This window comes from Panthera uncia, chromosome E1 (genome assembly GCF_023721935.1).
Source record: "Panthera uncia isolate 11264 chromosome E1, Puncia_PCG_1.0, whole genome shotgun sequence".
In the NCBI taxonomy this organism is placed as follows: domain Eukaryota; kingdom Metazoa; phylum Chordata; class Mammalia; order Carnivora; family Felidae; genus Panthera; species Panthera uncia.
The window spans coordinates 58,903,949-58,924,442 of NC_064814.1; the positions used below are offsets into that span (position 1 = coordinate 58,903,949).

Genomic DNA, 20,494 nt, shown 5'->3' on the forward strand with positions numbered 1-20,494 from the left:
CCCCACCCACCTCTAGCAGCCGTGCTCCCTCACCCCACCCACCTCTAGCAGCCGTGCTCCCCCCCATCGACGGCTCTAGCAGCCGTGCTCCCTCGCCCCACCCACCTCCAGCAGTCGTGCTCCCCCCCATCGCCGCCTCTAGCAGCCGTGCTCCCTCACCCCACCCACCTCTAGCAGCCGTGCTCCCCCCCATCGCCGCCTCTAGCAGCCGTGCTCCCCCGCCCCACCCACCTCTAGCAGCCGTGCTCCCTCGCCCCACCCACCTCTAGCAGCCGTGCTCCCCCCCATCGCCGCCTCTAGCAGCCGTGCTCCCTCACCCCACCCACCTCTAGCAGCCGTGCTCCCTCACCCCACCCACCTCTAGCAGCTGTGCTCCCTTGCCCCTGCCCACCACCGCCTCTAGCAGCCGTGTCCTGCCCCCAGGAACGAATCCCGCAGTGCTGTGCGCATCAAGGTGCTCGACGTCCTGTCCTTTGTGCTGCTCATCAACAGGCAGTTCTATGAGGTACGAGTCCTGGTGGGGGGTGGGACACCGGGATCAGTGGGTTCGAGGTGCGTTTGTGAGCTGTGCGGGCACTGCGAGTCTCCTGGGTGTGCCCTGGACTGTGTAGCAGGCTTTCTTAAGTCCACATTTGCTCCTTTGTTACTTCTTGCGTCCTTCTGTTGTCCGGAGCCCCCTGCCTGGCCTGTGCTGAGCCTAGAGACCAGTGAGGGGCCCTGACTCCATTCCCGCCCGCAGGGATCTCGCCCCAGTTGTCACCTAAAACACAAAGATTCTGGACACAGTCTTGCATGAGGACATTTTCTTTTTGCTTCGGTGTCACCCTCTCTAATCCCAGCTTGACCTCGGTGGTTCCAGGCCCTGCCTGTGTCTCCACTGCCAGTTTTTTCCCTCCGGCCCATCATGTACTTGGTCTGTGGCCAGAGTCCATCTGTCCTTCAGAGACATCCGTGTGCCCCTGCCCTTGTTCCCCTGCCTGTGTCCCCTTTCCTCCAGGAGGTGCGCTTCAGGCTTTGCCCCTCTCCCTTAGCCAGCCTTCCTGCCATTGCCCGTGTTCCCAGCACCTGTCTGCCCTCTGCTACCCTCTTAGCTTTCCCTTTGTCTGCATCTTTGTCCCTTGGAACCCAGTTCAGTGCTGCCTCTTCCAGGAAGGCCCTCTGGGTTCTCTGCTCCCTCATGTCAGGGTCGGTCTTGTCCTGCTCTCTGTTGCTGTGGTGCTTTGTACCTGTGGCCGTGAAAGCTCTTGTGGCCGGTTATCGCGGACTCTGTGATGTCAGGAACGAGGTCTTCCTACCCCAGTGCTCGCACGCAGGGGGCCCTCCGCCTAGGAGTGTTCTGAACCGTGACGGTGAATGTCAGGAGTAGCCAGGACGCTCACTGCTGCATCTCACCTGGGCCTGGGCCCGGCCACGCAGAGCATCCCTCAGATGCTGCCACGCCTCTGCCGCACGTGGCTCACGTGTGCCCACTTGTGCCGCCACAGGAGGAGCTGATCAGCTCAGTGGTCATCTCTCAGCTCTCCCACATCCCGGAGGACAAAGACCCCCAAGTCCGGAAACTGGCCACCCAGTTGCTGGTAGACCTGGCCGAAGGCTGTCACACCCACCACTTCAACAGCCTGCTGGACATTGTGGAGAAGGTGAGAGCCCCTCCGGCGGGTACCTGGGCCGCCAGAGGGACCCCTCTTTGTGGCAGAGCCCTGCAGGCGGCACTGGACTCTGGGCTCTCTGCCCCTATTCTCCGCAGGGCGATCGGTGCGCCTTGCAGGCAGGGCTCCTCCCACGGCAGGGATGGGCAGCGCTGGAGACCCGGCCGGGCCTGCAGCTGGGGCTCCTGGGGGGGGGCGGCCTGGAAGCAGGCTTTGGCCCAGTACTGTTGCACAGCCAGCGCGTTTTTCTTTTAATGCTGAAATACGTTGCAGTTTCTGAACGGTCGGTCCCTCAGGTGTGTGAAATGCAGCTTTTGAGAAACAGGAGAAAGTATCAGGTCTGATGGTTGCTGCCAGAGGGAGGCCTGAACCGCGAAGGTGAGCACACGTGTTCTCTCTAAAGGTGATGGCCCGCTCCCTTTCCGCACCCCCTGAGCTGGAGGAAAGAGATGTGGTGGCATATTCAGCCTCCTTAGAGGATGTGAAGACTGCCGTCTTGGGGCTCCTGGTGATCCTTCAGGTGGGCCTCTGATCTTCTGGGAGGTTGCGGCGGCCAGCTGCCTGTCGGGATGCGTCTCCTGGGACCCCGGGCACCCCCTGGGGGCCGCAGAGGGCAAACTGGCAGTGACCCAGACCCCTCTGGTCGTGGGGTGCGGGGCTCCCGAGAGCTGCGGGGAGGGGTGGACAGGGTCGGCCAGAGCAGTCTGTATGGAGATGCCCCTGAGTCAGTGCCGGGACTGTCCCCTCAGCTCTCACCGCAGGCCCGCCATCGACGCTGGCCCCGTGGGCGCTGGGGTTCTTTGAACAGCTTTGTTGAGATGTAAGTCATAAACCACGTAACTCATCCACTTAAAGTGTGAGGTTTGGTGGCTTTTTCAGTATCTTCAGAGTTGTGTGGGCATCACTACGGTTTTAGAACATCCTCGTTCCCCAGAAGGAACTCCGCACCCGTTAGCCACCCCCCACCTCCCCTCAGCACCCCTGCCCCTGGCAGCCTCTGGTTCGCTTTCTGTCCTGTGGGTCTGCCTGTTCTGGACATTTCGCAGAAATGGAATCCCACACCACGAGCTCCTGTGGCTCCTCCCCGTGGCGGCAGGCGTCCGTGCCTCCTCCTCTCACGTCCACGGCTCGTAGTCACGTGCCGGTGTGCCTTGCCTGCGTCGTCTTTGTCGCTCGATAGACACGGGTTCTTTCCACCTTTTGAGTCTCGTGAATCACCCTGCTGTGAACACTCTTGTACGAGTTGCTGTGTGGACATAGGTTTTCGTCTCTCTGGGGCTCCCACCTAGCAGAGGAATCCTGGGTCAGACGGTAACTTTGTGCTTCATTTGAGGAGCCGCCAGCCTGCCTTCCTCTGGGCTCGCTCCGTTAGACCTTCCCGGGAGCGGGTGTGAGGTTCCACTTCCTCCACATCCTCCCCGGCACTCCTCTTCTGCTTTTCTTGAGTGTAGCCCTGCGGGTGCCTGGGAAGTGCTACCTTGTTGTGGCTTGACCTGCTTTCCCCTGATGCCTGTGACGAGCGGCCTTTCATGTGCCGATCGGTCACTGGTGTCACTTTGGGCACAAGCGTGTGCACATCTTCTGCTCGCTGTTTAGCTGGGTCTTTGTCTTTTCGTTGAATCGCGAGAGCACTTTGCACGCCGTGAACAGGAGTTGGTTGCCAGTTAGAGGGTCGGCACGTACTCTTTCCCTCAGTCGTAGCAGCACGTCCTCGCCCTCCTGTGGCGTGGCTGTCCCCCCGTGTCCCTGAGGGTCGCTGGGGCCGTGGCCTCCCCCCTTCACGCCCCAGACAACCTCCGCCTGGGCTCTGCCGTCCGTCTCAAAGCACCACAGTGTGTGTTGAGGTTACTTGCCGGTGTCAGTATTCCGTGAAGCAGAGTGTTCGAGTCAGTTGCCTCGGAAACTTGCAGTTCATGAGATGTTCGAGGGCGTGGCAGTTTCCCATAGCGCTTCCCCGTGACGACGCTCTGGTGTGCGAGCGTGAACTGGGGGAGGAAAGCCGGGCAGCCCATCCCCGGTGCCCCTTCATGGGGGCCCGGCTCTCTTGACCGCCGTGACGTGTGAGGGAGCATGCTGGGCTGAGGGGCCTGTGGCCTGAGCGCCCCCAGGTCCCTGCCGCAGAGACGTGAGAGAGGCCATCTGTTACCCTCACCTGGGACCCCAGCCCTGGAGACCTGAGGGTGGGGCCATAGAGCCAAGCTGTTTCCTAGTTGTGGCAAAGTCTGGGGCCAGGCCGTTTTTGTTTTTTTTTTTTATGTAATTAAAAAGTCATCCCTGGGGCGCTTGGGCGGCTCCATCGGTTAAGCGTCCGACTTCGGCTCAGGTCATGATCTCATGGCTTGTGACTTCGGGCCCCGTGTCAGGCTCTGTGCTGACAGCTCAGAGCCTGGAGCCTGCTTTGGATTCTGTGTCCGTCTCTTACTCGGCCCCTTGCCCGCTTATGCTCTGTGTTTTTCTCTCTCTTAAGAATAAACGGTAAAAAACAACTTAATAAGTCATTTATGCATTCAGTTGAACAGTATACACACAGCAGAGAGTTAGATTGTTTCTCTTTCCTGCAGAACAGGCAGGCAGCCGTCCCGTCCTCTTCTGTCCTCTCTGGACCTGCCCCTGTGTTGTCAGCGTTGTGTCCGGCTCCCTCCCTCCCCCCACCTTGTTTTGTTAATGAGTTGTCTTTAAAAAGAATAGCAGTGACACGTGTTTTAAGCCCTCACTGTTCTCTTCAAGAGTACCACGGACCACAGCGGGGTCCCTGCTGCCCCTGGGCGGCCCATGCCACCCCGAAGCCCCCCACACCAAAGTCTCACCTGGCCTCTCCCAGGCTCACCTATCAGGGAGGTGGGGCAGGAAGGGGGCTACAGTGGGATGACAGCCCGGTGGCCGGTGAGTGGGCCCCTTACCCTCCTCGAGCACCCCGGCGCCTCACGCCTGGTCTGTCCACTTTCCTGGTGGCAGAGAGAACGTGCTTCCAGCCCACGGGGGTCTCGTCACCCATGTTGCCGAGTGGTGGGCCATTGGACAGTTTTTCCTGATTTATTAGGAGAGTTCCCATTGAGGGCGTGAACGTGTCGTTGTTCCTGATTTTTTTCCCCATAACTGAGAGTACGCACATGTGGAGTGTCCATGGGATGAAGTCCCTGGACTGGAATTAGTGGCTTGAAGGGTCTGTGCCTTCCAGGGAATGGCAGACCCCTCCCAGTTACTGGGGGAGGGCCTGTCCTGGTTCCTGGGCACGAGGGTGCTGGCCGCACGGCTGCATTGCAGCCTGCTGCCTTCCGAGCGAGCGGCGTGCTCTCTCCGCAGACCAAGCTGTACGCCTTGCCTGCCAGCCACGCGGTGCGTGTGTACGAGACCCTCGTCAGCCACCTGCAGCTCCACTACAAGCACGGCTATGCCCTGCCCATCGCCAGTAGCATCCGGCTGCAGGTAGGAGGGCCAGCCGGCTGTCGGTGGCCGTAGTGGAACAAGCTGCGCCTCAGGGCTGCCCACGGTCCCTTCCTGGGGGCCTGCTGGTGACATCAGGGACCTCCGGGGAGGTGGCAGGTGGTCCCAGGAGGGGACTTTGGCGGACTGTTCCATCCTTAGCACCAGCTGTGGCTGCAGCCTCCCCGGTAGCTGCTGCCCCTCCCTTTGCCTGCAGTGCGTGTGCCTCTGTGTGTGCAAGTCTGAGCCCTCCCGTGGCCTCAGGTGTGGGCAGAGAGAGGGGACTGCACTGTCTTTCAGGGTGGCACGCAGCCACAGCCTCGTCTCGGTGGGGGCTGTGGAGTCTCTGGGGGCGGGGTGCAGGTGGGACTGGGCGGGGCTGTGGGGTGCAGGGGCGGGGCTACGGGCTGGAGGGCGGGGTGGGGCGGGGCCAGGTGTGGGGGGTCGCTGCTGCTGAGCGAGCTGGCAGGACTGACTGCTCTGAGGGCACCACTGAGCAGAGGCCTCTGGGACAGAAACGCTGGTCCCTTCTAGAGCATCCACGTGTCAGGCAGCCCCCTGTCATTTGGGCAGCCCAGTTAAGTGACCTGTTGTTCATTGGAGGAAGTGACAGCACCTGAGCAGGGTTCTGGTTTTTTGGCACCCTGGGCTGCGTGGTGCTGCCCAGCCGGCGTGTGAGATGCCCTTTCCCTCCGTCGCTGGGGCGGGCCCCGCTGTGCCTGGCATGAGGCCACGGTGTTGTCCCTGCCGTGGGGAGGGCGCACCTCCGCGGGCTCTGAGGGAGAAGGCAGGGACGCCTGCGTCTTGGCCCCGGTGCCTCTTTGTGCACAGTGGAGTCGGGGCGCGTTGGCTGTTAGCGGGAACGGCCCTTTCTGAGAGGTGCCTGGGTGCGAGTGGACGGCCCGGCGTTGTCCCTGCCTTGTTGGACCTCGCTTTCTCTCTGCAGGCCTTTGACTTCCTGCTGCTGCTGAGGGCGGACTCCCTGCACCGCCTCGGCCTGCCCAGCAAGGACGGGGCTGTGAGGTTCAGCCCCTACTGCGTCTGCGACTCCACGTGCGTGTCAGCCCTGCTTCTCCAGTTCCGGGCCGTGGCGTCCACCGCCGTCTGCCCTGGGGTGGCCCTGGGTCTGTGCGAGTGTCCAGAGCCGTCCTGACGACAGTGTGGGGCGGGGCCGGGGGCCAGCACCTGTCCTGACCCCGTGGAGTGGGGGCTTCGGCCTCAGGGCTCCTGCCACTTGTCTCCACAGGGAGCCAGAGAGAGGCTCTGAGAAGAAGGCCAGCGGCCCCCTGTCGCCTCCCACCGGGCCATCCGGCCCAGCACCTGCCGGTCCCGCTGTGCGGCTTGGCTCCCTGCCCTACTCCCTGCTCTTCCGGGTCCTGCTGCAGTGCTTGAAGCAGGTGGGGTGGCTGGTTCCTCAGCTGAGCCAGGGCACACCGAGCGGTGGTTGGTGCTGCCCACGAGGCATGGTGCCTGTCTCTGTAGCGGTGACCTTGGTAGGTTCACCCCAAGGTCACAGCCGGGAGCATCCGCCGTGCACAGCCATCACCCGGGGCTGGGCACGGAACCGAGGAGACCTTCCTGCCTCTGGGCGATGGTTGTGGTATGATGTGGGGGCGGGTAGGCAGATAGCTGGGATCGCGGGACTGGTGTGCCTCAGAAGGAGACTCGGGTGCACTGAGCCCCGGTTGGGGGCACTTGGAGGGGCAGGTGACAGGTTCCAGTGGCAGGAGTAAGCCGAGCCTGCAGGCAGGGTAGGTGCAGTTCTGGCGGCAGGAGGCAAAGCTGGGGCCGTGACACGGAAGGGGAGGGGCAGAGGCCTATTCCCATACAGGGTCCGGGGCGGCTAGCAATGTGGCACAGTGGGGCTGGGAAGCCTGTGGGGGCTTCAGTGAGCCCTTGAAGGCCACGGGCAGGGAAGCGGCTTCCCTGGGGGCGCTGGGCGTTGGCACTAATGGCTGCCGTCGGACACTTCCTGTGAGAGTCTCGAGGCCTCCGAGTCACAGGTGGGATCTGGGGAGTGGCTCTCTGGTTTGGTGGCCACTGAGCTTACGGGTGGCGGCCTCTGGAAGTTGCGGAGGGGGCTACGGTTTTCCCATTGCCGTGTGCCCAGGTGGATTTGGGTCCTTGAGTGTGTGTGTGTGGGCTTGTAGATTGTTCAGGAACGCTTGCCGCCTTCTCTTTGAGCTAGTACACGAGCTTTTTCCTTGCTGCATGTTCACTGTGCTCCGGGTGGGCGTCAGTCAGCATGCCGTGGGCGCCGTGCCCTGGACGGGCAGCCTGTGGGTCACTGTGGGCACACGGGGAGGCGGTCAGGTGTGGGGAGTCCCGGGGCCAGCTCGGAGGGGAGAGGCGGTAGGGGCCGTGCACCGGGCCTCCCACTCAGCCTGGCCTCGGGAGGGCGGCCGCCGTCATGCCGGAGTGAACTTTCTCGGAGGGGCACGTGTTTCTCGGGCTGCGGGCACAGAGGGCGTCCAGAGGTCACACAGCTGCCCAGCTCAGACTGCGCTTCGGGCCCTGAGACGCGTCTTCTGTCTGCAGGGCCCAGACGGTCCCTGCTCAACGGCCCTTTTTCCTGCAGGAGACGGACTGGAAGGTGCTGAAGCTTGTTCTCGGCAAGCTGCCCGAGTCCCTGCGCTTCAAGGTCCTCATCTTCACGTCCCCGTGCAGCGTCGACCAGCTGTCTTCCGCCCTCTGCTCCATGGTAACGTCACCACCCACACCGGGGCCGCAGCCGGTGCCTTCCTCCCAAGGACCGTGAGGCCCCGGGAGGTCAACCGTGGAAGCCAGAGAGGGCGGTCTCCCCCAGAGACAGACCCCTGTGTGCAGCGCACATCGCGCGTGGGGCCCTGTCCTTCCCCAGCTCAGGGGCCGGAAAATCAGAGGCCTCACTGAAGGGCTCGTGAGCCAGATGTGGTATTTTGAGTTCTTCCGCCGTCTTCCTCACCCCTCACCGGGGCTCCTGTGACAACGCTCATCCCCTCTCCGACTGTCCGTAGCACACCAGCGTGGGCGCCCCCTGCTGCACACTTCTGGGAAAAGGCAGACCCTTGGCCAGAAAAGGAAGTGGGAGAGCCCCCACCCCCTGGGCTCACGAGCCCTCCTCGAACCGGACCTGCATTCTCACGGGCTCCCCCGCACCCTCGGCCCCCTAGCAGTCTGCCTGGCTATCCACCCGGGCCTCACATGGGGGGCCTTGGTCTTTAGCTTTCAGGTCCCAGAACTCTGGAGCGGCTCCGAGGCACCCCGGAAGGTTTCTCCAGGACCGACCTGCACCTGGCTGTGGTACCTGTGCTGACGGCGTTAATCTCTTACCATAACTATTTGGACAAAACCAGACAGGTACCAGGTGGGGGAGGGACAGGTGAGCTCATGGTGCTGGCACTGGAAAGCCTGGGTCCCAGGATGTTTGCTCTAGCCGCACGGGCCGGACGTTTTTCTCATGATCCGGGTGGCTGCTTGGCCGGGAGCTGGCCTTGCTTCCCCCCTGGCCGCCGGAGCCCTGCTGGCATGGCGCTCCTGCGTTCCCTTCCGGGTGGTGTGGGCTTAATGCGGCGTCGACTGTCGACCCCACGTGCAGCGGCATTTTTTCTCTCTGTGGAGCCCCGCCTGCTTGTCCCACCCTGACTTCAGGACAAGCGCTGAGCCACTTGGCAGAGCTGGACCTGTTTTGAGAGTCCAGGCAACAGGGTCCGGGGCGCCTGACTTCTGTCTGCCTCCACGTCTGTCGTCAGGTGCAGAAGCACACGGCAGCACTCCTCCCCTTTGTTCCCCACTGTTGGGCACAAGGCCTGTGCTGCCATCACATTGGCTATCTCGGTTAAAGTCCCGATGCTTCGTGGTCACTCTGCCTTCGTTGACGAGGGAACTGAAGTCTTAGGTCGGGTGGTCCGCTCACGGTGACAGCTGGCAAGGAGTGGGGCCTTGACTAGCCTCGGGCCGCTCTGAGCCTGCATTCCTAGTTGTGGCAAGGTCGGGAGCTCACGCTCCCTGTCCTCCCTCCCTCCCTCCCTCCCTGACTGCACTGTCTCCTATGTGGCTTGGCCTGGTTCATCCTGGCTGTGCCCCGTTGGGCAGCAGGCCATGTTGGGGTGAAGGTTTCCCGAGAACCCTCGAGGCCCAGGGTGTTCCTGGCGGATGGGGCTGGCTTCAGGAAATCGAAATCCTCCACGGGGCCCTGTGAGGCTGTGGCTTGAGTGGGAGCTGCCTCCTGCTGGGTACTGGCTGCCCGGAGCTGTGTGGGCCTCTGCCCGTCTTGCTGCCTCGGGCGGAACCTCCCCCGTAATAAGGTTCCGTGACCGGGGGCTAACGGGCCCAGTGTGTCCCAGCTCCGGGGTTGGCTGAGGAGCCGGGGCGGGGAGCGTCGCCTGCCGGCGTTGGCCGGTCGGAGGTGCCAGGAAAGGCCTGACCAGAGCTGTCCTGCTGTCCCTTCGCCTCGGGTGGGTCCACCTCCTGGCTCTGTGCTGCTTATGTGCTTAAGGACCTGGGATGAGGCGCTTCACCTTCCTAAGCCTTGGTCTCCCCCTCTGTGGAACATTCTGGAGTGGGGTGAGGGGAGACAAACCTGTGTGTGGGCAGGGGCAGGGGTGCGGAGGGCCGGCCTGTGGCGGGCTGGGTCTGAGGCACCTGTGCTGCCCCGCAGCGGGAGATGGTATACTGCCTGGAGCAAGGCCTGATCTACCGCTGTGCCAGCCAGTGCGTGGTGGCCCTGGCCGTGTGCAGCGTCGAAATGCCCGACATCATCATCAAGGCGCTGCCTGTCTTGGTCGTGAAGCTCACACACATTTCGGCCACAGCCAGCATGGCCATTCCACTCCTCGAATTCCTGTCAAGTAAGCATCCGCTTGCATGCTTGTTGTTGTGTGTGTGTGGGGGCGGGGGTGGTGGTGGACCCTTGGGTTTGGGGCTGCAATGTACCCAGAATAACCTGTGTTGACTTCTCTGAGCTCATTTTGCTATCTCTCTTGGGACGTAGGTTAGTGCGCGGTCTCCATGGAGCACCTGGGCTGTGCCATGCTCTGTTGCCTCAGGGCCTTTGCACTTCCTACCCCCGAGCCTTAACTGCTTTCCTTCCTGGCCTTCAAGTGGCTGGCTCCATTCTCATCCTCTGTCTTAGTTTAAATGGCATTGAAGCCTCTGTGTTGCCCGACATGGGTCCCTGCACTTGGCCTGGCTCTCGGCATCTTCTTTATTCCCCTCAGGGCAGACACCCTGCGTGTGAGCTCTGCTGAGGGGCTTTGCCGATTCGCCTCTCAGACTGCGACTTCCAGGAGCTCGGGCTGCCTCACTCACCCCTTCGTTCCCAGTACTCTAGCGCTTGTCTGGCCCTCAGCAGGGTGGGGGACGGGAGCAGAGCAGGCCACCAGCACTTTTGTAAAGGGCCACACGTTGGCTTTTGCTGTGCATTCTTTTGGTTCGTAGCTTTTAAAAACATAAAAGCCGTTTTTAGTTCACAGGTCATGCAGACGCAGGCCACTGGCTGGCTTTGGCCCGGGGACCATGGGTTTCTGGCCCTTGGAATAGAAAGCTGAGGGTCGTGGGAAGGTCACGTTCAAGGAGGCTGCGAGCTTCACTCCTTTGCAGCCCTCTTCAGTCAGGGTGGCCGCGCCGGCTTTTGGAAGTAGCACAGGACCCTGGGGACACCGGGTGTGGGCCTGCCTTGGCCCAGGCCCCCTCACCGGCCATGTCCCTGTCCCGCAGCTCTGGCCAGGCTGCCTCACCTCTACAGGAACTTTGCCGCTGAGCAGTACGCGAGTGTGTTCGCCATCTCCCTGCCGTACACCAACCCCTCCAAGTAAGTGCCGGTCACATCCCTCCCTGTGACCTGGGCCAGCCCGTGGCCCCTTGGAGCAGACAGCGTGCTGGTCCTTTTTTAAAAAAAAGTATTTTAAGAGACAGTACGTGCCAGTGAGCAGGGGAGGGGCAGAGAGAGAGGAAGAGAGAGAATCCCAAGCAGGCTCCCCGCTGCCAGTGTAGACCGATGCGGGGCTCGAACTCGCGAAGTGCGAGATGACGACCTGAATTGAAATCAAGAGTCGGACGCTTAACCGACTGAGCCACCCAGGTGCCCCTGCGTGCTGGTCTCTGTCCTAGGACGGGCCTGTGGCCTCTGGGCCCCCCTTCTGTGCTCGGCTTGGCACATCAGCCTCGGGGGCCTCGACCGGGCCAAACCACTTGTCTTTCTCCTCAGGTTTAATCAGTACATCGTGTGCCTGGCCCATCACGTCATAGCCATGTGGTTCATTAGATGTCGTCTGCCTTTTCGGAAGGATTTTGTTCCTTATATCACTAAGGTAGGCCGGAGGAGCTCAAACTCCTTGCAGGGTGGGATCTGCTTTGCTCCTGGCTGCAGTGGGGTGACGGTCAGGGGAGAGGCAGGTGGGCGTCGTCGGGTGCTGTGCTCACCGTGTCCCAGGCCTGCGGAGGGAGGAGACATGGGGGTCAGTCCCCCGGGCCTGCAGCTCAGCTCTGTTCCACTGCCAGGGCCTGCGCTCCAATGTCCTCCTGTCTTTTGATGACACCCCGGAGAAGGACAGCTTCAGAGCGCGGAGCACCAGTCTGAACGAGAGGCCCAAGAGGTGCGGGCCTGCGGAGGGCGCGCCCAGTGTCTGTGGAGGGCACGGGCCGGGGTGGGTCGGCGAGCGTGGCCTGTGTGACCGGCACGGTGGGGTCTGGGCTGACCTGTTGCCGCTGGGCTGTCTAGCGGAAAGGGAACGTGGCCGAGGGGATGCCCCGTGCAGGCCATGCTGGGCCCCAGGGGTCCCGGCGTCAGGTAGGGCAGGGCCTGCGATGCTGCTAACGCCCGCATCTAGCTGCAGCGGCCGGCGCTGTGGCCTGCAGCCAGTCCCGGCCACGGAGCACCGAGGGCGGACTTGCCGACGGGATCAGGGTGCCAGCCGTAGGGCGTCTGGGTGGCCCGGCTCCACCCGGTGAGCCGAGGGCTGCGACAGGGCAGCTGTGGCTCCCGGGAAGCCGAGTACCTGGGCCCGGGTGAGGAGGAGCTCCAGGGCCCTGTAGTCAGCCCGGCCTCGGGCCGCGGTCCCCCTTCCTCCTGAGCTTGCTGTCCAGCCTGCTGCCAGTCAGGGGACACGCTCCCCTGTACCGTCACAACCGCTTTTGCCAAAGCCGAGAGCCGTGCTAGGCTTTGTCTCGTCTGCACTTCACCGGAACGGCGACTCCTCTTTCTGCCCCCGCCTTCTGCCCCAGCTTTTCAGTTCTCCCCTGGGGGGGGTGGGAGGGGGGGAGTACGGCATTTTCCAGAATGACCAGGTCATCGTGACTTAAAGTTAAAAGCTGGCTTCTTAAGCCCGGGTCGCTGGGGGCCCGGGACCTCGAACTAAGAACCGGCCTCTTTGAGTGGTGACCTTTGGGGCCTCAGCGCTCCCTGCTCCCCGAGCTGGGTGGTGCCGGCCGCAGGGCTGAGGTGGGGGGGACACCTGGTCAGCGCAGCCTGGAATCTGCCGTGCGGAGCACTCCATACACGTTTAATTTGCACTAATGTTCTTTGTTTTGGTACCGTGACTTTTTCTCAGTTATGTTTACGAGATGTATTTTCATGCGTTTTTGTTTTCTGTTTCTTCCCCCTGCTAACTGGCCTCTGGCATGGTTTTTTGTTCATCTCACCCGCGGGCTGTCCATCCTGACCCCGTGGCCTGTGACCTTTCCTTCTCATCCCTCCAATGGCTTGCTCTCCCCTCCCGGGAGCTGGGCTCTCTGGGGCTTGGGCCTTCCTTCCTCACCTGGTAGTTTGAGGATAGCCAGACCCCCCAAACAAGGCTTGAATAACTCCCCACCCGTGAGAGAATTCCAGGAGAGCTCTGCAGCCGACGCCTTCCGGTGCCGCAGCATCAGTGTGTCTGAACATGTGGTCCGCAGGTAGTGGGCTTCTTCGGGCGGGGGGCTCAGACCCTGCAGCTTGGCCCATGCGGCGGCACTGCAGGCGGGAGCGCCCGGGTGGCGGTGCATGGGGCGCTTGCATGACCTCGTCGCCTGGCCGGAGCTGGAGGAGCAGGAGACAGAGGCCCGTCCTGCCCAGCCCAGCCCTCGGTCCCGGGGAGCCTGGTGGTGAGGGGTGGGAAGGTTGCATTCTGTCCCCGAGCCTCGTCCCAGCATGGGCTGGCTGCAGGCCTCCTCGGAGGCTGGCCTGGGAGCCCAAAGCAGGGAGGGCGGTAGCTCTGAGGAAGCCAGGCACCCGGTGGCAGCTGCCCACAGGCCTGTCCCCGGAGGCGGGGGGCCTCTGCGTATGAAAGCAGCGCCCACGGGGGACAGGAGGGAGCATGCTCCTGGGATTGGCTTTCGTATCCTCTCAGGTGGACTTTGTTCTTGAGCTTTCTCTTAGTAAAGGTCCGCTTTCTGGGGCGGCTGAAAGGGCGCGGGGGCTTTGAGTGGGGCAGCGGGGGTGGGGGCCGGGCTGGTGAGGTCAGAACCCTTGAGGGGCGTGGCCTCGCTTACTTCTCCCTGCTGTGTCTGAGTGCGGGTGTGGGCCCCTGGGGGTCGCTGCTCCTGTCGGTGGGTGCCGGCCGGCCGGCCGTGCTAGGCTGCGCTGAGCTGCGGGATGGGGGTGGTCTCCTCCCCAGGAAGCCCCTTCGGGCCCAGGAGACCCACTTCCTAGGAGCCTGGCTTGGGCTGCAGCCTCAGGCTGGCCTCTGCTGAGTGTGGTTTGGGGGGCTGGGGGTGAGGCAGCGAGGCTCTCCGCTCTTTTCTAGCATAGTCTCTATCACAAGCAGAACGTGGCAAAGGGGCTTTGAAAAATTGGCATCAGAATTAAGCCCACATAAGCCCCTTCTGGTCACGGGGTGCGTGCGGAGCTGGGGCGGCCTGAGTTCAGGGTGAAGAGCTGCACACGAAGCCCAGACCCTCCCCGTCATCGGGAGGTGGCCCCGTGGGCAGAATGCAATCTTTGTGTGTGTGTGTGTGTGTGTGTGTGTGTGTGTGTGTGTGTGTGTGTGTCTGTGGTCTTCGTGTCTCTGCATGACTAAAGGGCTCTGCCACAAAGCCGTCCCCTAACTCCTGCGCTTCGGTGAGGGGATGTCGGTCTCTCGTGTCTCCCGTGAGGCCTTGCCCTCCTCTCTCTGGGAGGATGTGTCGGCGCAGTCTGCCGAGCCGTGGCTCCACTGGCCGTGCGCCCTGGTGGGGCGTTTGTGGGCGCGGCCCCCCAGCAAATGCATGCCTCCAGCTCTGGCCCCTGGGGGGAGAGGAGGGGCCGGTCGGCACCTGACCTCGCTGGGCCCCTCCCTTCAGCAGGATCCAGACATCCCTCACGAGTGCCAGCTTGGGGTCTGCGGACGAGAACTCAATGGCCCAGGCTGACGACAACTTGAAAAATCTCCACCTGGAGCTCACGGAGACTTGTCTGGACATGATGGCCAGATACGTGTTCTCCAACTTCACGGCGGTCCCCAAGAGGTACAGGCTGGGGGGGAGGCACAGCACCGCGCTCTCTTCTGTGACTGTAATGGGTCAAAGTGGCGGTGGCGGGTGAGCCGTGCAGGGCTCCTTCCTGCCGGCGGCCCTCAGTCGGAGGCGCCTTTGGAACCACGATGCCTGTCCAGAGCCCACTGGGCAAGGTGTTGGCCGATGCCCCTCTGCTTTCAGGTCCCCCGTGGGGGAGTTCCTCTTGGCTGGTGGCAGGACCAAGACCTGGCTGGTTGGAAACAAGCTCGTCACTGTGACGACGAGCGTGGGGACCGGGACCCGGTCACTGCTGGGCTTGGACTCAGGAGAGCTGCAGGGCAGCCCAGAGCTGAGGTGACCGCACCTTCCAGCCCCTACCTATCGGGCCGTGACCCTGGCGGTCCCGAGCCCAGGCTGGGGTGGCTCGGTTGCACGCCAGCCTGGAGCCTGCGAGGCATCTCGGTCACGCTCGGCACGGACCCTTCCGTCCTCAGCTCTGACCCCAGTGCGCACGTGAGGCAGACAAAGGAGGCGCCTGCCAAGTTGGAGTCCCAGGCTGGGCAGCAGGTGTGCCGTGGGGCCCGGGACCGCGTCCGCTCCATGTCTGGTGAGCCCGTGCCCCTCCCTGCCTCCTCGGGGCCTCTGTGGGTGCACGCACTCGCGAACACTGCCGGGATGTTGTTTCCGCGAGCCCTCGTCACGGGGTGTGGCAGGCGGTGTGCCTTTTGCACAACTCTGGCCCGCAGGCCCTTGTTGCCGAGGGTCCGTTTGTCACGGCTTGTGTTTCCTGTGAACCCTCGGCAGTCCTTGCCCTCAGCTCAGCTCACCCCTGTAGCTTTCTTTTGCTGCAGCCAGAACGAGCCACGGTCTGACGGTGGGGGCAGGTGGGGCAGGTGCTGGGGCCCCTTCCTACTGCCCTGGGCCCACCGAGGCCGACACCCAGAGAGGGCTGAGCTGCCTCTGGTTGCTGGCCCGGGGCTCCGTGGCCAGCAGGGCCCTGGGTGGAACAGCCAGTTCTGAGCCGGCGGCTCTGCGTCGGGCAGGTGGGGGTCACCAGCCCTCCTGTCCTCCCCTTCCTCAGGGGGCCACGGCCTTCGTGTTGGTGCCTTGGACGCTCCAGCCACCCACTGCCCAGGCGCACAGACCACGCCGGCCAGCACGTCCGAGAGGGCCTCGGCTGCCGCCCAGCTCCCGGCGCAGGAGAAGACGAGCCTGGCGGCCTACGTACCCCTGCTGACCCAGGGCTGGGCGGAGATCTTGGTCCGGAGGCCCACGGGTACTGACGGGTCTGCCCTTGGCACGCCTGGGCCTCGGTCAGCACACACAGTGGCCGCGGGACCATTAGCCACGAGGGTCTTAGGTACACAGGAGGGGCAGGCAGGCTGGGCCGAGGGAGCTTCTGCTCCGTGACGCCCACACGGTGAGCGGTGAGGGGGATCCACAGGGCTGAGCGGGGAGGGCCTGTGCTAGTCCGCTCGGGCCTCCCTGACAGAGTGCCCCGGAGCAGGCAGCTTCAGCAACAGAAAGGTATTTCCTCCTGCTCCCGGGGGCTGTAAGTCCCAGGTGGGGGTGCCAACCGGGCTGGGTCCTCTTGAGGCCTCTCTTCCCGGGGTGCACACGTGTGTGTCTTCCCTCGTGTTCTTGCGTGGTCGTCCCTCTGTGCGGGTGTGTGTCCCCTGGTAAGGACTCTGTGGATTAGGGACTACCCGGGAGATTGGGTTTTCCCTTACCGCGGTGCTTTCCGAGGTGCTGGAGGTGAGGACTTCCACACAGGAATTTTGCGGTACACGATTCAGCCTGTAATGGGTATTTGAGGTTAAAGGAAGCCAAGGCCCGGGGCCTGGGGTCCGCTTAGGGCGCAGCGTGGCGAGTGGTGACTGGGGAGGATAAGGCGCCCGGTCCTGGGGAGCCTCCTGGGCGGTAAGGCTGTGGGCCCTGGGTCCTCTTGGGGAGCCGGCACGGGGGAGGCCAGAGACTGGATGAGAAGGGCCAGGAAGGGCCGGAGGAGGTGGGTCAGGGTTGAGGGAGATGCTCTCAATGTGACGACGCTCGGTGTGGAGGGCCGCGTCAAAGCGTTGGCCCGTGGGCCTTGTGGGGAGAGGGAGCCCAGAAAGCCCCCGGCTCTGCCCCATCCAAGCTTTTCGGTGATGTCTGTTCTTTGCGGTGCCTCTGCCGGGCCTGACGTGGGTGTGAGAGCTGACCTGGGGTGGAGAGTCGTATGAGCTGAGGCCCTCCTGTGCGTCCGTGAGGCGGGCGACCACTGGACGGGAGCTACTCCTGAGCTGGGGGTCTGGCGGTGTGGGGGCGGAGCGTCGGGGCCAGCCAGGGGCCTGCCTCTGTTAGAGCTTTCTCCCCCTTCCCCATCGCTCCCTGGTTGAGCACAGGGAGCTCTGCTCACCCCCGGGCACGTGCCCTTGGGGGTGGGGATGGCCGGTGGCGGTGTCGGGCCCGCGGCCTGAGGGGTGCTGCTTGCCCCTCCGCAGGGAACACCAGCTGGCTGATGAGTCTGGAGAACCCCCTCAGCCCCTTCTCCTCGGACATCAACAACATGCCCCTGCAGGAGCTGTCCAACGCCCTCATGGCCGCCGAGCGCTTCAAGGAGCGTCGTGACACGGCCCTGTACAAGTCACTTTCGGTGCCGGCGGCCGGCTCCGCCAAGCCCCCTCCGCCCCCACGTTCTAACACAGGTGGGTACCCGTCCCGCCCGACCTGGCCGTGCTGTCTGGAGGCAGTGTCGCTCCCCTGCGCCGCAGGTCGCGCCCACAGTGGGGGTCCCGGAGCTTTCCTCGCCGCCGCCACAGCCTGACGTGGGAACAGGGCCCATTCCCACTAAAGGGACCCTCTTCCCGAGGCGCGCGGTAGCTGTGCGGGGGCGGGCACGGCAGAGCCCCCGCCAAGCCTTTGCCCTGCGCTCTCCTCGGAGCGCCCGTGGCCGGGGCTCTAGGCGGTAACCGCGCTTCTGCTCGGGTGTGGGTGTGGATGCGCCGAGCACACAGTCTGCACCTGCCTGCGCTCGTGCCCGTGCCCAGCCTGCTGCTGCGGAGCTTCCGGGGCACCGTCTGGCCTTCCCTGTGGCCGCAGATGGCGCTTAGCGGCCCGGGACCTGTGTTGGCGAGGAGGAGGGCCGCGCTCCCCTTCCAGACGCCGGCTCCGGCAGCTTGGGGAGCCGGGCGCCGCTGGCCCCTCCGCTCTCTCTCTCCAGGCCCGGGCTCTGTGCGGGACTAGTGGTGCCTTTCCTCTGCTCGACTGTGCATAGTCTCCCCTTCTGCTGACTGGCCGCTCGCGGTTTCCCTTGCAGTGGCCTCTTTCTCCTCCCTGTACCAGACCAGTTGCCATGGAGAGCTGCACAGGAGCATTTCCTGGGCAGGTACTCGTGTGTCTCTTTAAGGGAAGCGGTGTTTGCTCCAGAGCGCCGCTCTGCCTCGTAGATGCTGTTCTCATCGCCCCTCATCCGCTCATCCCTCCGTGGTCCTGCCAGAGCCGCTCCGTGCCCTCTGGGAGAAGGGCCCCGACTCGCATGAGGACGTCTGTGCAGAATGCCTGTGCTTTGCTGGCGGACCCCCTCTGCTGCATGCCCTTCGTGGCTGAGCTCTGTCCCCACGTCGGGCAGGCCCTTACAGCCACACCTTCAGGCCTCAGGAGGTGACCTTGGGCAGCTAAGCCACAGATGCTGGCAGGGGGCAGTTCTTTGGGGCGAGCCTGGCCCCGGGGCTCAGCCCAGCTGACTTTTCCTGGGCTTCTGGTGGTCCGATTGGCTTTGCGAACCCACAAATTGGGCTGTGTCTGCCTCTCGTCGTGGGCTGGCCAGAGGCCCTACAGACCAGCCTTTGGCCCGTTGTTCCCAGGCCCTGGCAGGGGCGGGCTCTGACCTGCATGGCCCTTGGGCACACCTGGGTGCCCACATGTGGACAGGAGCCAGTTAGGAAAGGGCAGCGTGCAGACGGGCTCCGGCAGGCGGCTGACAGGCCGTGCGCGTGTGGGGCTGCGTGTGTGGCGGCCGCGGGCTGCGCTAACCCCCGGTCGCTTCCCCCTCCCCCGCCCCTGCCCTCACATCGGCACAGGAAATGCTGCTTCAGGGCATCGTACCCTCCTGAGCATTCCTCAGCTCGGGGTTGGCTTAGGCTCCCATAGTGCGCCTCAGCTTTCCAGAACGGGCTTCCGAGTCTGTGTGCGCGCACGGGTGTTTCTCCATCAGGCTTCTCCTCAGGTCCCATCACAGAGGGACTCTGGCCTCTTGTCCCGGTTCCTGGGGGCCGGTGTGGGCGCGCCACTCCTTCTGAGCTGGGACCCCGTCTTAGGCGGGGGCTCCTCCCTCATGGGCTCTTGGGCTTGGGTCCCGCCCCCGGCCGTTTCCCTTGCTGGAGTAGCAGCGGCGGGCGCTGTGGATCCTGGGCTGGGGATTCCAGGAGCCGGATGCCCCCCACGTCCCTACGTCCGGGAGCCTGTGTTGGAGACTCCCCGTGTCAGGGGTCACATCCAGGCCCCCGAGGGCGCCCTTCTCCAGCTGACTTGATGGGGTGTGGGCAGCTTAGAGCCACAGGCAAGGAAGGCCTTAGGTGAGGCTCTGTTGGGGGGCCGCTGTGCTCTCTTGCCGGGGAGAGGCTGGTACCTCAGGCCACGTGAGCTCCTGGGGGCCGGGCCAGCACCTAGTAGCCTCATCTGTGTCCTCCCAGACTCCGCGGTGGTTCTGGAGGAGGGAAGTCCCAGCGAGACTGATTTGCCAGGCGAGCCCACCGAGCTGGAGGACTTTGAGGCCACCCTGGGCCCAGAGAGGCGCTGTCGGCGCCCTGAAGCCTACAGTAGAGTGAGTACTAGGCGGGGGAGGGCGCTGTGGGAAGAGGGGCGGGGCCTCCGCTCCAGGCTTTGTGGCTCCGGCTGGCTTGCTGTGAACTCACACGAGGTTTTTCTTCCTCTTTTGTTATCTAAGAACTGGCTAGCTGTCCTTCCAAGTCCCTTCTGCGTGGATGGCCCGGGGCTTCCCGGTGGTCCCCGCAGGGCTAGTGGCTCATTGTCGGCATCCTGTGGCCCTGCTGCTCAGCACGGGCAGGAGTCATCCTAGGGGAGGGGGCGGGGCCGTGGCCATCCGCCTGCTGCCGAGTGGCTCCTGTGGCCCTGGCTGGGGGGCAGGTGGGGCTTCATCGCCCCCGAGTAGGCCCGTGGGAGGGTTCACTGGTGTCTTCCAACGAAGGCTCCCTGGACTCCTTCCTTTCCAGTCGTCTTCCAGCTCCAGCCAAGAGGAGAAGTCTTTCGCCGCAGAGGAGGTGGCTGCCGGAGGGCTCCCCATCGGGCGGGCCGTGTCTGCCGAGGGAGCCCGGCCCTCTGCGGGGCTCTCCTTCCAGCCCACCCAGCCCCTCAGCAAGTCTAGCTCCTCGCCAGAGCTGCAGACCCTGCAGGATACACTCGGGGACCCTGGGGACAAGGCCGACGTTGGCCGGCTGAGCCCCGAGGCCAAGGCCCGCTCACAGTCCGGGACTCTGGACGGGGCAGGTGCCACCTGGTCGACCCCAGGTGAAGAGAGTCAGGGCCGGGGCCCTGCGAGGCCCGAGGGTCCCTCGCCTTCTGGCTGTCCCCGTTCCCCCGGTGGCCTGCGTCCCAGAGGCTACACCATTTCGGATTCAGCCCCGTCACGCAGAGGCAAGACGGTAGAGCGGGACGCCTTCAAGAGCAGAGCTGGGGCCTCCAATACTGAGAAGGTGCCGGGCATCAACCCCAGGTGAGCCTTGGCCTTTCGGGCTGGAGCTGCCGGACGGTCCCCATGGGGACCCGGTGCCTGAGTGGCCCCCGGCCAAACAGACTGGGCTACAGGTCGTGTGGTCTGTGCCCCGTGGCCGGCGGGAGCCAGACAAGAGGGCAGTTCCTTCGGCGACGGGGCGGAGGTGCGCTTCTTTGTGCCTGGGGCAGCGGTGCCAGCAGTGACCAGGCCCGGCCCGGCCCTCCCGTCTCTGCCCCTGCAGCTTCGTGTTCCTGCAGCTCTACCACTCTCCTTTCTTTGGCGACGAGTCCAACAAGCCGATCCTTCTGCCTAACGAGGT

General features: G+C 63.9%; 1 protein-coding gene across 1 annotated transcript in view; it reads left to right on the forward strand.

Annotated features, from left to right (window-relative positions):
- Window positions 1-20,494, forward strand: part of TSC2 (TSC complex subunit 2) — a 32,295-nt gene that overhangs the window by 10,960 nt on the left and 841 nt on the right. Inside the window, exons 14-34 of the mRNA XM_049635385.1 lie at window positions 424-505; window positions 1,485-1,640; window positions 2,053-2,169; window positions 4,953-5,075; window positions 6,019-6,125; window positions 6,319-6,469; window positions 7,651-7,773; window positions 8,277-8,411; window positions 9,712-9,901; window positions 10,770-10,863; window positions 11,260-11,362; window positions 11,553-11,647; window positions 14,313-14,474; window positions 14,664-14,816; window positions 14,957-15,069; window positions 15,544-15,738; window positions 16,946-17,149; window positions 17,761-17,829; window positions 19,136-19,266; window positions 19,676-20,175; window positions 20,417-20,492. Coding sequence (XP_049491342.1) covers window positions 424-505; window positions 1,485-1,640; window positions 2,053-2,169; window positions 4,953-5,075; window positions 6,019-6,125; window positions 6,319-6,469; window positions 7,651-7,773; window positions 8,277-8,411; window positions 9,712-9,901; window positions 10,770-10,863; window positions 11,260-11,362; window positions 11,553-11,647; window positions 14,313-14,474; window positions 14,664-14,816; window positions 14,957-15,069; window positions 15,544-15,738; window positions 16,946-17,149; window positions 17,761-17,829; window positions 19,136-19,266; window positions 19,676-20,175; window positions 20,417-20,492 — 3,079 coding nt within the window. The remainder of the gene's footprint in view (window positions 1-423; window positions 506-1,484; window positions 1,641-2,052; window positions 2,170-4,952; window positions 5,076-6,018; window positions 6,126-6,318; window positions 6,470-7,650; window positions 7,774-8,276; window positions 8,412-9,711; window positions 9,902-10,769; window positions 10,864-11,259; window positions 11,363-11,552; window positions 11,648-14,312; window positions 14,475-14,663; window positions 14,817-14,956; window positions 15,070-15,543; window positions 15,739-16,945; window positions 17,150-17,760; window positions 17,830-19,135; window positions 19,267-19,675; window positions 20,176-20,416; window positions 20,493-20,494) is intronic.